This window comes from Aquarana catesbeiana, linkage group LG05 (genome assembly GCF_042186555.1).
Source record: "Aquarana catesbeiana isolate 2022-GZ linkage group LG05, ASM4218655v1, whole genome shotgun sequence".
NCBI lineage: Eukaryota > Metazoa > Chordata > Amphibia > Anura > Ranidae > Aquarana > Aquarana catesbeiana.
The window spans coordinates 251,817,431-251,832,617 of record NC_133328.1 but is presented as its reverse complement, the minus strand read 5'-3'; the positions used below and the strand labels follow the sequence as shown (position 1 = coordinate 251,832,617).

The 15,187-nt window shown below is 45.0% G+C and overlaps 1 protein-coding gene across 1 annotated transcript in view; it reads left to right on the top strand.

Annotated features, from left to right (window-relative positions):
* TRIO (trio Rho guanine nucleotide exchange factor) overlaps nucleotides 1-15,187 on the top strand; it is a gene marked incomplete in the record, with an annotated part of 1,361,655 nt that overhangs the window by 759,537 nt on the left and 586,931 nt on the right. Inside the window, 1 exon segment of the mRNA XM_073630705.1 lies at nucleotides 8,392-8,481. Within this exon segment, the coding sequence (XP_073486806.1) occupies nucleotides 8,392-8,481 (90 nt within the window).

The window sequence follows — 15,187 nt, the reverse complement described above, 5'->3', positions numbered from 1 at the left end:
CTGAGATTCCCCTGCTGACGTCAGCCAGGGAGGAGAGGAGCAGAGAGGCTGGAGTCATGTGATCGCTGGAAGACGCTGTTAAAACAGGTAGAAATCTTTTTTCTTTTTCTTTTTTTTTTTTTTTTATAAAGCAAAGGCACTAGGATGCAGCTGTTTATGTGACAGAGGGAATGATATACAGATCAGTTTGTTTTGAAGCATTGGGGAGAGGAGCAGATCAGCGATAGTGAGAGATGGCAGGGAGGGGAGGAGGAGGACAGAGGAGAGACAGGGAGAGCTGCAGATAGCAGTGTATGACAGAGGCACGTTCACTGACTCCGGTGTCAGAGCTCAGCAGTCCTGATATATTGGAGTCAGCATACAGGGGGAGGGTAGAAACTGGCAGGATCAGCCAGGTATTTCAGGTGATACAGGGGGCCAAACTACACAGGACAAGCACTGTGCTCTATAACATGCTTTAAAGGAACAGGGTCTTTATTTTTTTTCTGGGGGGGGGGGGGTTAACAAGCGCTTTAAAGCGGAGTTCCACCCAAAAATGGAACTTCCGCTTATCCGGTCCCCCACCCCCTCCGGTGTCGCATTTGGCACCTTTCAAGGGGGGGGGGGGGGCAGATACGCGTCTAATACAGGTATTTGCTCCCACTTCCGACGATAGATTGCCGCAGAATTTGCGTTGATCAACGCCATGTCTGGTCCCTCCAACGCCCCCCCCCCCCCCCCGCTGTCTTCTGAGAGACACGCAGGTCCCAGAAGACAGCAGGGACCAGGGAGGACGCGCAGCGCGACTCACGCATGCGCAGTAGGGAACCAGGCTGAGCTGCCGACGCCTCCTCCCGGGAGCCGAGGGACAGGTCAACTTCAGGTGAGGACATCTTGGGCCCCCTGGACAGGTAAGTGTCCTTATTTTAAAAGTCAGCAGCTGAGCAGCTGCAGTATTTGTACCTTCTGACTTTCAATTTTATTTTCTTTATCGTACATCACGGGACACAGAGCCACAGTAATTTCTGTATGGGTTATATGGCACCTTCAGGTGATGGGGTGATGGACACTGGCACACCCTAGACAGGAAGTTCAATTCCGCATATATGCCCTCCCTTTACTGGGAGTACCTCAGTTTTGTAGCAAAGCAATACACATGTAACCAAAGAGGGGAGGGACCTCTGTGTCCCGTGATGTACTCCAAGAAAAGGATTTTACAGGTAAGCTGTTATGAAAATCCTATTTTCTTTATCGTACATCACGGGACACAGAGCCATAGTAATTACTGTATGGAATGTCCCAGAGCAATGCCACCTGGGAGTTCCTCAGTTTTTTCGCTAGTGTCTTAGATGTTGGTCACAAGTAAAGATGTGCTGTGCTGGCCTCCGCTGGAATATTCCTTACTGGGCAAGCCATGTAACCAGATCCATTCAAAGTGTCTTTTCCAGACCGAATTGAATGGTACCTGGGCCTCATGTCCTTAGAAACAAGGTTTTTTACCTGTAACACTTCTCTTTTTTAGAGAGCTGGACCCCAAGATCCAGTATTTGTTTTTTTCAGCCATATTCCTGGCGGGGAGCTTTTTACAGGCCCAGGGCTGTGGATCCCCTGATAAAAAGGGGGCCCCAGTCCCTGAAGGTTTTTTAACGGAGCCCACCATGAGAGGTGAAGATTGGGTCTGTTACTACAGAACCCTGCAGCTGGATAAGGTAAGGGAGATTTCTAAGGAATTTTTCTAATTCTTGTGGGTTAATTTCTCCTTTAAAGTAAATGTTGTCATGCCTATAGTCACCACCGGGGGGCTGTCAAGAGCACGTACCTGATTCCATGCTTGTCAGTCTCGCCTCTGTGTCAATGCTTCCTCCAGCCCAAGCCCCAGGTAAGACGCAGAGAAGGTTTTTTTTTTTCCTTTTGGGAATGTTCCCCCACCTGGACAGCTTCACCCCAGGAGCCAGAGGGAGCATGGCTCAGTCGGCGGTGTGCCTCCCCGCCGCCACCATCTCAGCGGTCCTTCATCTGACGGTTCTCCTCCACCCCAGCCCTCCTCCATATGCAATCTGGCGGATCGGAGCCCGCTTGCGCAGGAGAGCTGTGTCTTTGAAAAAGATGAGAAGGGGGGCAGGGTGGGTGGTCGGAGGAAATGGGGGGGTGGGGCTTGACAGCGTTTTTCAGCGCCCACAATGCGGGTTGTGTAGCTATAAAGTGCACCTTTTTTCAGGTGCATACAGCTAAAGGAGGGACACAGAGCAGACGGGTCGCATGTGAGTGTTGGTTGACACAGGCATTTCCAGGACACATTTACTTTGCATCAGGCTGAGCTTATTTGCAGTGGCAGATGCTGGACTATTGCTCAGCAGTAGGTGCATTTTCTTGGCTGTACCTCTGCGTTTGTGCTTAGCTCCATAAACAGAGGGAATGGTACAAATACCGCAAAAGGTAAGGGCACAGGCCCTAAGGACCCCCCTCTGCAACACCATCCCCCCCCGAAAGATCTAGGGAGGCTGGTCAGAGTGAGCCATCGGGGTCATCAGGGGCTACAATTGCTTCCGAAACTTCAGCCCCTGTCTATGTAACTGAGGAGGTTTTTTCCTCAACTATCAGTGGGTTAGAGGAAAAGTTAGCGACTTTAATCGCATCTTCACAGAGTGGAAGAAAGCGCATTAGGTCCCCTTTTACCACCCAGGATCCTCAGAGGAACAGTAGGAGGGGGAAAATGAATCCCCCTCAGGGGACCATGGAGACACTGACTCCTCTTCTGAGGGATCAAGTGAGGAAGGACCTTCTTCAACTTCACATGCTGAGAAGTTGCTGGTGCATTCTCTGAGTGCCTTTCCTGTACATTCATTGCTGGAAAAGCTTATATATTCTGAGTGGGATCATCCAGATAAGCATTTTTTTCACTCCTAAAAAGTTTTCAACACTTTATCCTATGGAGGAAAAAAATCACTAAGATGTGGCGTATACCAGCAATTGATGCTGCTATATCCTCTGTGAATAAAAGTTTGACTTGTCCGGTTGACAATGCTCAAATGTTTACGGATCCAACTGATAAGAGATTGGAATTCCTGTTAAGATATTTTTTCCTTGGCAGGTTCAGTGGCTCAACCTGCAGTGGCGGCAATTGGGGTATGTCAATCCTTGAGAGACCATTTGAAACAGCTGCTCAAGGTTTTCCCTGAACAGCGGGCCCAAGAGTTAGCTGAGCTGCCAGCAACTTTGTGTTTTGCAATTGACGCAATCAGAGATTCTAGTCTTAAAACCTCTCACCTTACACTTGGGTTGATGCATATGCGTAGAATCTTATGATTGAAAAGTTGGTCAGCCGAGGCGCCATGCAAAAAGCTCTTGGCTGGTTTTCCTTTCCGTAGTGAAAAGCTGGTTGGGGATGATTTGGACAAATATATCCAAAAAATATCAAGTGAGAAAAGTACCCTTTTGCCAGTTAAGAAAAGGAGTAAACGTCCCTCATTAAACAGGCTCTTTCTCCAGTGCCAGGGGCATCAACCTCCAGGCAGTCACGACGGCCTCCACTGTCAGGTTCAAGAGGTAAACCTCGGGGTCAACCCCAGGGACAAAAGAAATCCTGGGGGAGGAAACCCACAAGACAAAACACTAAAGCCTCTTTATGAAGGGGTGCCCCCGCTCGTTTGAGTGGGGGGAAGACTTCTACAGTTTTCAAGGGTCTGCCAGGAAGAATTTTGAGACAGAAGGGTGGTCTCCACAATAGCTCTAGGTTACAAACTAGAATTTCGAGAATTCCCATCTCCTCGTTTCCTCAGGTCAAATGTCCCCAAAGATCCAGAGAAAAAGAAGTCTCTTTCTAGAGATAGACCGACTTTTGTCACAAAAAGTGATTATGATGGTCCCCATGGAAGAGCAGTGGTTGGGGTTTTGTTCAAACCTTATCATGGTGCCAAAACCAAATGGAGATATCAGGCCCATTCTAGATCTGAAAGATCTAAACCGGTTCCTGAAAATTTGCTCTTTTCACATGGAATCAATCCGATCAGTAGTCTCCGTCCTACAAGGAGGAGAACTTCTGGCATCAATGGACATCAAGGATGTATACCTGCATGTACCTATTTTTCCTGCTCACCAGAAATATCTGCAAAAAATAGCAGCAAAGTAGAAAAACTTTTCAGTTTGTAGCTTTGCCTTTTGCTCTAGCTACTGCACCTCGGGTGTTTACAAAACTTCTGGCCCTTCCTCTGGCCAGATTAAGGACTCAAGGTATAATGATAATAGCATACCTAGACGACCTGCTCTTGCTAGACTGGTCAGTAGCCTGCCTGGACCAAAGCATGGTCACCACAGTCAACTACCTGGAATACCTAGGTTGGGTCCTCAACCTAGAGAAATCTTTTTTAAAACCAGTAAGAAGATTAGAGTACTTGGGTCTGATTATAGATAGAGCCCAGAAGAGGGTGTTCTTACCCCTGGCAAAAATCAGCACCATAAAGGAGCTGGTTCAGGTGGTCAAGGCAGAGAATGGTCCTTCTATCAGCCATTTTATGAGGTTGTTGGGGAAGATAGTGGCTTCATTCAAAGCAGTTCCCTATGCTCAGGTTAATTCGAGACTGCTGCAAAACAGTATCCTGTCGGCTTGGAACAAGACGATCCAAGCACTAGATTTTCTGATGTGTTTGTCGCCAAAAGTGCGTCAGAGCCTCAGTTGGCGGAGGATATCCAAGAATCTGCAGAAGGGGAAATCCTTCTTACTGTTACCTGTAAAGTGGTAACCACAGATGCCAGGTTGGGGAGCAGTCCTAGAAGAGACGTCGGTCCAAGGGAAATGGTCCGGAACCGAAGGACTTTGCCCATCAACGTCTTAGAGATTCGGGTAGCGTACCTAGCCCTAAGGGCCTGGACATTCAGGTTGCGGAATTCTCCTGTTAGGATTCAATTCGTCAATGCCACGGCAGTGGCTTGTATCAATCACCAGGGGGGCACCAGAAGTCAGGCAGCCCAGGGAGAGGTAAACTAGATCCCAACCTGGGCAGAAAAGCATGTGCCGTGCATATTGACAATCTTCATTCCAGGAGTAGAGAACTGGCAGGCAGACTACGTAGTCACCAGCAGTTTTTCTCGGGGGAATGATCCCCCCCCCCCAACATCTTCCTGGCTATATGCCAAAGATGGGGGATCCCAGATGTAGATCTGTTTGTGTCCAGGTTCAACAACAAAGTCAACGACTTTGTGTCAAGAACAAGGGATCCACACGCATGCGGAACAGATGCGTTGGTGACCTCATGGGATCAGTTCTCACTGATTTATGCATTCCCTCCTATTCTGCTGCTACCTTGACTTCTTTGCAGGATCAAGCTTTTGTTCTTGTTCTTGTGGCCCCAACGTGGCACAGAAGATCTTGGTATGTAGAAATGGTAAAGATGGTGGTAGGGGCCCCATGGACCCTGCCACCACGTCCAGACCTGCTATCGCAGGGACCAGTGTTCCATCCTACTTTACAAACGCTAAATTTAACGGTTTGGCTGTTGAAACCCACATTCTGAAGAATCATGGGCTTTCAGGCTCAGTGATATCTACTTTGATTAATGCAAGGAAGCCAGCTTCCAGAGTCATTTATTATAGAGTCTGGAAGGCATATGTTTCTTGGTGTGAATCCAGGGGTTGGCATCCTAGAAAGTATGTCATAGGTAGAATCCTTGCCTTTCTGCAGATGGGGTTAGAGATGAAACTGGCCTTGATTACTATCAAGGGCCAAGTCTCATCTTATCGGTATTGTTTCAACGTCCACTTAGCATTGTTTGGTCCGAAGCTTTATACAGGGGGTAACACGGCTTAATCTACCGGTTAGAGCACCCCTAAACCCTTGGGACTTGAATTTAGTTCTATCGGCGTTACAGAAACAGCCTTTTGAGCCGATACGACATATTCCTTTAGTCCTTTTGACAAGGAAGCTAGTTTTTCTGGTAGCCATTTCTTCTGCAAGAAGGGTATCAGAGTTGGCGGCTCTTTCTTGTAAAGAGCCATATTTAATAATTTACAAGGCTAGAGTAGTATTGCGTCCTTATCCTAGCTTTCTGCCAAAGGTGGTTTCAGGTTTTCACATAAACCAGGATATTGTTTTACCTTCAATTTGTCCAGAACCCTGTTCTAAGGAAGAGAGGTCACTACATTCTTTGGATGTAATGAGAGCAGTCAAAATGTATTGAAGGCGACTGCTCAGGTTCGCAAAACAGATGTTTTGTTTGTGTTGCCTGAAGGTCCTAGGAAAGGACAGGCAGCGTTGAAATCCACTATTGCCAAATGGATTCGGCAAGTAATTATTCAAGCTTATGGTTTGAAGAGGAAAGTTCCACCTTTTCAAATCAAAGCGCACTCCACCAGGGCTGTTAGTGCTTCGTGGGCAGTGCATCACCAAGCCTCCATGGCTCAAATCTGCAAGGCCACAACTTGGTCTTCAGTCCATACATTCACCAGATTCTATCTGGTGGATGTAGGAAGGCATGAAGATATCGCCTTTGGGCGCAGTGTACTGTAGGCAGCAGTATAGGTCCTCAGGTCTGATTGCACCCTACTTTTGTTTGTGTCCCCTCCCCTCAGGTGGCATTGCTCTGGGACATCCCATACAGTAATTACTATGGCTCTGTGTCCCGTGATGTGCGATAAAGAAAATAGGATTTTCATAACAGCTTACCTGTAAAATCCTTTTCTTGGAGTACATCACGGGACACAGAGGTCCCTCCCCTCTTTGGTTACACGTGTATTGCTTTGCTACAAAACTTAGGTACTCCCAGTAAAGGGAGGGCATATATGGGGAATTGAACTTCCTGTCTAGGGTGTGCCAGTGTCCATCACCTGAAGGTGCCATTTAAGCCATACAGTAATTACTGTGGCTCTCTTGTCCCGTGATGTACTCCAAGAAAAGGATTTTACAGGTAAGCTGTTATATAAATCCTAATTTTTTTGGCGGAACTCGGCTTTAAGGTCTGGACCTCCATGACCTTAATGTGCTTTTTCTTAAATCACTCCTTTGTTGCCTTGCCAGTATGTTTTTGGTCATTGTCAAGCTGGAAGACTCATCCATGACTCAACTTCAGTGTTATGGCTGAGGAAAGAAGGTTCTCATCCAAGATTTTACAATACGTGACCCGCCCATTGGCCCCTCAGTGCTGCATTGTCCGCCTGTACCTTAGCGGAGAAACGGCCCCAAAGCATAATGTTTCCACCTCCATGCTTGACGGTAGGAATGGTATTGTTAGAGTCATAGTCAGCATTTTTCTTCCTCCAAACATGGCGAGCCACGTTGATGCCAAGGAGCTCAATTTTGGTCTTATCCAAACACAGCACTTCCTCTCAATCCTCCTCTGAATGACTTAGATGTTCATTGGCAAATTAAGATGGGCCTGTACATGTGCCTTCTTGAGAAGGGCGACCTTGTGGGCTCTGCAGTATTTCAATCCAAGGTGGCGTATTGTGTCACCAATGATTTGTTTAGTGACTATGATCCCAACTGCTTTGAGATCATTCACAAGCTCCTGCCGTGTAGTTCTGGGCTGATCCCTCACTTTTCTCATGATCATCCTTATACCATAAGGCGAAATCTTGCAGAGAGCTCCAGACCACGGGTGATTGATAGTTATTTTGTATTTCTTCCATTTGCAAATAATTGCTCCAACAGTTGTCCCCTACTCGCCAAGCTTTTTTATGATAGTCTTGTAGCCCATTCCAGCCTTGTGCAGGTCTACAATCTTGTCCCTGACGTCCTTTGACAGCTCTTTGGTCTTGCCCATGATGGTGAGGTTTAAATGGAAGAAAGAGATTCTGTGGACAGGTGCCTTTTATACACATAATGAGTTGTCATTAGGAGCACTTTCTTAAATTGACAGGACAAATCTGCGTACCACATGAGCACATACTGTAGCCAGTCTGTGGGAGCCAGAATTATTGTCTGGTAGGGGATCATTTTATTTATTTTACTCACTGAACTGCAACTCAATTTATAACATTTGTATCATGTCGGTTTTTTCTGGATTTTTGGTTAATATTCTGTCTCTATCATTTAAAATATAAAAATGATAGACCCTTTATTTCTTTGTAAGTGGTCAAAAATTTGCAGGGGATCAAATAATTATTTTCCCCACTGTACAGAAAATATTGTCACCCTAGGACAGGAAGTCTCTTAGGGGCGTAGACTGCAGTTAAAATAAAGGAACAAATAGCCAAAAAAGTAAGCTATCGCCACCATTTCATTTTTAATTTTGGGTTTTGAATATTTTTTTGTCTGGCTTTTGGGACATTACTGAATTGCAAAACACATGAGCTTTACCAAATGACAATAGTTTTGCCAGTTGATATTGTCAGATATTTATGGAGCCTGATTAGTCCTAGCTTCATTAAATATGTAAAATTTTAAATTCACTTTTAATAAAATGTGTTTTCTCATTTTAGGCTGATAAATTTCAGATGTATGTGTCTTATTGCAAAAATAAACCAGATTCCACCCAACTGATCTTGGAACAATCGGGATCTTATTTTGATGTAAGTATTTGAATATATAGTAATGAATCCAATAATGGTTTCTGTTAGCTAAATGTCCTCTTTTGTTGGGAATTAAGCTATGAGAAGGATGAGATTTGGAGAAGGGCTTACATTTTTGCAGAAAAATCTGACTGTCTTTCAGATTATCAGATAAGCATAACTTGAATCTCTTCCATGGATTTCACAGTGGATCCCAAACAGTATGCATAGAGAGTTGGTCCATTGTGGAATGCTATATCATTAGTTGTTCTCCTGGCTTTTACCCACTTTGAGACTAAGGATTCTTAGGTTAGGCTGATTTTTTTGCGGGATTTATGTTCCACATTTTTGCTATTATTCCTCAAACCCTGATAAATATATTGATACTAGTTGGATTAACAATAATTTTGTGCAATTGTGTAGTGGATGTTTTAACAAATCGGTCCCAGTTTGTTAGTATTCAAAACACATCATTCTCTTCCATCATTCTTAATACCAGTTTCCCCTAGGGTTGATTCTTGAGTCCATTACTGTACACACATCTTACCTACCATTGCAAAGCTAAGTATCTGAACAATCATATTGTAAAGTTTACAATTTATACAACAGGAGTTGTACTCCTTACTTGTTGTAATGAGACCATATGTAAGGCAGGAAGTGTAAAATCTAGAAGTCTGGTGCAAAGTTGACAGTGTTGATCGAAAACACCTGCGCTTGATAAACGTGACAAAAAGAAAAAAACAAATTAGAGCTTCTGTCAATAGGACTTCTATTTGTCTGTTACTGTAAATAATGTTACTTAATTTACAGTCTTTAAGTCCTCTTTCCGGCACGAAGCTCTTTTTTTCCGGCAGCATCAGCCGGACCTTCAGAGCGCATGTGCCGCTGACGTCAGCGGCTGCATGCAAGGTGAATATCTCCTAAACTCCTTATTATAGGCTTACCTGTAGGTAAAAATGTGAAAGTGGGGTATGCAACCTCTTTAAGGTGAGGAAGGTGCTACCATGTTAACATGCATCCATATGTTCTTTGTAAGTGCTCATGTCCATAAATCAATAGTCCAAATAATAAAACATGCATTGTGCCTGTTCAAAGTGCTTTTTTCACTCTGTGTCTTTAGAATAAAACATATACATTGCACTCACCGGATGTTGATGACTTCTATATAAAAGGAAGTCAAATAGCACTATTTTGTCTGTGTCTTGTGCGGTCCTTTTAAACTTCAGCCACTGAACCCTCCTCCTTTTTTTTGGTCTTTGCATTGCCACCATCCCTTTAAGCATACTCTGTGTTCTTTTGCATTAGTCACCAAGGGGAAGGAAGGAGAACCGCATATAGTGTGGTGATTTGTTATAAATTCAATAAAACAGTATTGAACATTACCAAAAAAGGGTGCTCACATGTGTGAAACAGCAATATAAACCAAAAGCATGCGTGCCAAATACCATTGCTTTGGTCTCCTCCGTGCCTTTTAGGATGTAAACGCACACCCCACACTCCCCAGATGTTGTTGACCTCTAAAAAGAGGTCAGATAGTGCTCTTCCTTCGGTGTGTCATGAGTATAACAAAGGATGGTCTTCGGTCCCTTTATATTTCAGCCTTTGGGTTCCCTTCCTTTAAGGTCTTGCGCTGTGTCTATCTATTTAAATTTAAAACAGAAAGCTACTAGAAACTGAAAGTAAAGAACGGCAGTTTGCGTTCCACCTACATTTCAAATAGTGGAATTGATGTCATCAGAAGTCCCGCCAGTTTGCATTCCACCTGCATTCCACACAGCGCAAGTGACGTCACTGGAAGTCCAATGTTTACAATCTCTCCTTTAAAGTAAATAACACAGGGGGGATAGTTGTGGACTGGTACCACATAGCACAAGGAACTTCAAACTATGGCCCTCCAGTTGTTCAAAAACTACAATTCCCATCATGACTAGCCATGTCTGTGAATGTCAGAGTTTTACAATGTCTCATGGAATGCGTAGTTCCGCAACAGCTGGAGGGCCGTAGTTTGAGGATTTCTGACATAGCATAATAAATAAGGCCTATTAACGCTTTTGCTTTTTGAGGAGATGTGAGCTGGCCTTGGTACTTCAGTCGTCCTGTCATTTTATCATATTACTGTGTGGTACCTTAAAGTGGTTGTAAACCTCAGACATAAAATATGAGCAGAGCATATCCCTCTATAGTGTGTACTTGTCTTGATGAAGAGCACTAAGTGTAATTCCTGCCTGCTGCTTCGTTCCTCTGCTATCGGCATAAATCACTCCTGACAAGTTTTCCTGATACCAAGGGAAAAAAAAGATGATGGGGAAGAGATCTCAAGCTGATTGACAGCCTCAGCTCTGTTCCTGTTTGCTGTGTCAAGGGAGGTGTGTTATTTCCCTCCAATCAGCTCTCAGAGGTCTCTTCACTGAGCTCTGCAGAGTGTAATTTCAGGTCTCCTCCCCTTTTTTTCCTCACATTTCAGACACACTTTATAAATTCTGGACTTTGGATTTAGAGAAGAGAAGACTTCAGATAAACAGGTACCACTTATATAGGAGGATTTGTTTTATCACTGCGTATCACCCACACCCGGTCACTTCACTGGGTATATGTAAGAGTTTATAACCACTTTACTTGTTCTGATGCAAATAAAAAGGCACTGCAGCAGTTTGTAAAGAGTGCTCAGATTATTGGCAGCATTCAGCTCACCCTCAGTAATATTTATAACAGCAGATGTAGGAAGATGGCCTTCAATATTATGAGGGACTCTTCCCATCCTGCTCATGAACTTTGTTTCCCTCCCATTATGTTGGAGGTTATGCAGCATTAGGCCCCTTTCACATGTGCGGACCGTTCAGATCCGCCTGTCAGCTTTTTCAGGCGGATCTTAACGGTCGCTCCATACAGCTTTATGGAGCGTCGGATGTCAGCGGTGACATGTCCGCTGACATCCGATCTGCCCCCATCCGCTCCACAACATTCAGACAGATGGATGTCCTATTTTCCATCCTTCCATCTATCGGATCGGATGAAAACGGACAGGCAGTCCGTAATCATCCGATCCTCCATAGAGGCGAGCGGTCTCTCTGACAGGTCCTTCCCTGCACAGAGTGCACAGACTTGGACTTGTTATCCGCCGCCTCAGCGGGCATCAACGGAGCGATCCCTGCTGAGCGAGCGGAGGAGTAAAAACGGACAGCCCCATGTGAAAGGGGCCTTAGGGCTAGGAATAGCTTTTTTTACTGGTGGTGTGAGATTGATAAATTTTTCATCACCTTTAATTACAGTTATACTAGTATTTTGTTTTTGGGCACTGCTGCAATTTACAGTTGATAATATTGCAATTTTATTGAACATCCTTGTGACTTTTATGTTTAGTTGGTCACATTAGACAAGTTGGTATTTATTTCATTTTGTTATTTCTCCTATCACCTTTATCTTTCATAATTTTGTTTTACATATTTTTCTTTTATATGCTTGTCTTTATTTTAAAATTGTTCACCTGATTTTGTTTCTTTCTTTTCCAATAATGTTTATTGAAATTAGCAGATAGAAAAATACAGTATACATTCCATAAGTTTTAAGAAATAGAAACATATCTCGGCCTACATGGCCTGCAGGAATTATTCAAATAGATGATATCATCTCCACTATCTCTGCATGAGGTGGACAAGGCTGTCCGGTTACTCTCTTCCGATTCTAATCACTTCCACTCACATAGAGCCCTTGCACACTGGGGCGGTTTGCAGGCGCTATTGCGCTAATAATAGCGCCTGCAAACCGCCCCGAAAGTGCCGCTGCTTTCATTCCAGTGTGCAAGCCCCGAGGGCTTGCACACTGGAGCGATGCGCTTTCAGGATGGTAAAAAAAGTCCTGCCAGCAGCATCTTCGGAGCGGTGAAGGAGCGGTGTGTATACCGCTCCTTTACCGCTCCTGCCCATTGAAATCAATGGGACGGCGCGGCTATACCGCCGGCAAAGCGCCTCTGCAGAGGCGCTTTGCGGTGGTATTTAACCCTTTCTCGGCCGCTAGCGGGGGGTAAAACCGCCCCGCTAGCGGCCGCATACCGACGGTAAAACGCCGCTAATAATAGCGGCGTTTTACCGACGCCGCCGCCCCATTGATTGAGCCCTTGCTGTATGAGCAAGGGCTCATACAGATTTACGTAAAATATAAAGTGGCATACATTTGGAGATGTAGCTGACCATCTATATATATTTGTTGTTCCTAGAATAATCTCCACATCACTTATATACTTATTGGAGAGAAGGTAAAGGGCCAGGGTCCCACCCAGCCACCCCCTTTGGGATCTCACTGTGGATGGAAGGACCCCATGCGTACCCCTCCCCGCCTTAAAATGAAAAAACCTTGTGCCATACCTAGGACTTTCTCATATAGTACTAGGATAACAACATTAAACAATAGACAGGAAATCCTGCAATGAAAAGGAAAGAGAGAAGATAAGAGAGAGATAGAAGAAAGAGGGTGGGGAGGGGGTTGAGTGCAGCCCTATAAATCTTCATTGGGATCTATTAACCACTTATTATCCCGTACACATATAGGTCAGCCACGGTTCCCAAATCTTATTGAAAGCTGGCTGTTTGTCCAATAGGATCGCTGAGAGGCGTTCATTAATCATAATCCACGTTAACTTCGCTTTTACTAAGTCAAAGGAGATCAAGGGCTTTCTCCAAGACCTAGCAACCGCAATCCTAGATACTGTAAAAATGAAAGAAATGTGTTTCTTTGTGTGCTCAGGTACTTTTTCCACTTGGCCCCTCAATAACGCCTGTTGTGGTGATTTGGTTAGATTCACTTGAGTAAGTGAGTAGATGAAATTATAGATGCATATCCAAAATCGTCTGACTTTAGGGCAGGTCCACCATATATGATAAATCGTGCCTTCCTTACCACATTCCCTGAAACATAATGGGGAGGCGTCAGGGACGTATATTGCAATTCTCGCTGGAACCATATACCACCGTAATAGGACTTTATAGTTCGCCTCTATCAGGGAGGTATTTATATAAGCTTTTGAGGTGGCTTGTGCCATTTTAAACCATGTGTCCGTGTCTAGTGTTACTTCTATATCCTGTTCCCACTTTTGCATATAAAATAATTTTTCCATCTTAGAGGTCAAGATACTATATATTTTTGATATGTGGCCTGTATGCTTATTGAAGGATCTGCACAGATATTCCATTGGGGTGGAAGTCTTGATATCAGACTTAAGCTGCAAAGTCTTCAAGTAGTGCAAGATAATGATAAAATTCTGTATTGGGTAATTGATGTTTTTCTATGAGATTTTGTTTCGATAAGATACCTCTATGGTCACACATATCTGCGATACGTATCAAACCCTTGTTGGTCCACCATGAGAACCTGTGAGGATTAAGACCCGGGGTGAAATCTGGGTTACCCATTAAAGGAGCTAAGGGAGAGTGAATGGAACGAAAAGCAAAGGGCTTTTGCAATCTTTCCCACAGACTCAATGAGAAAGGTAGTGTAGGGCACATTATAGTTGGTCTGTCTTTCATACGAAGCCACATCAAGTGACTAATCGGTTTTGTAGGATAGGGGGATGATTCCATTTTCATCCAGGATGGTTGAGTTTGCAAGGAGTGAGAGCGAATTAATTGGGCCAACTGAGCTGCCTGAAAATATTTGACCAGGTCCGGGACCCCCAGACCTCCTCTCGTTTTGGGAGTATAAAGGGTTCGTGGGGCGTGGCCTAGCACATGGAGTGAGCAGACGTGTCTTGCTGGAGCTCCCGCACACGCCGGACGCTCCGAGGCTCACACCGCTTCACAGTTTTGGACAACAGGTCTGTAATGGGGAGGAGAGGTGGGGGAGAAACTCAGCATACCCCAGATCCACAAAAAGAGGGGGATATAGACAGATTCTTCACCCGATTGGGATCGAAACACCGCGCCACCCCCTCATCCAAGATGGCACCGACCCACTCCTCAGGCTCACATACAGGCTCACAGGGAGCTACTTCACAGCGCTCCACACCCCACACCCCACACCAGAAACAGAAAGCGTGCTAGATCCCCTGCATACTCAGAGAACGAGTCAGTTCGTTCAGCTTGCCACTCCCCAGACTCCCACAGATCATTTAATAGCTGGGACATGGAGGCTTACATCAAGGCCCTCCCAAACAAGCATGACTTTGAGGCCTGCGTGCAAAGAATGGAGCGCTCATATAAGCAAGAAATAGCAGAGCTGCGCAGGGATGTCACTAACAGGCTGGAGGAAGTGGAGCACAGTGTAGAGGAGACTGACTCCACCCTACAAACCCATGAACCTATTCTGCATGAGCATACCCTGCAAATACAACAATTCATATACCACCAGGATGACCAAGAAAATAGGGCCAGACGTAATAACATACGCATCCGCGGCCTTCCTGAGTCCGTGGAGACCAAAGACCTGGCCCCTGCAGTTATAGCCATATTCAACGACCTGATGCAGAAGGACAAAGATGCCCCTCTGGAGTTGGACCGGGTGCACAGAGCTCTGGGCCCTAGAAATCCGAATCTGGAACACCCCAGAGACGTTATTTGTAGAGTACACTTCTACGCGATCAAAGACGCCATTATGCAAGCCGCACGTACTCAGGAATCCATCTTCTTTAATGGCACTCAAATATCCTTGCTCCCGGATATATCTAAGCTGACCCTGGACATGCGTCGAGCTCTGAAACCCCTTACTGGAGCTCTACAAGCAAAACACATCAAATATC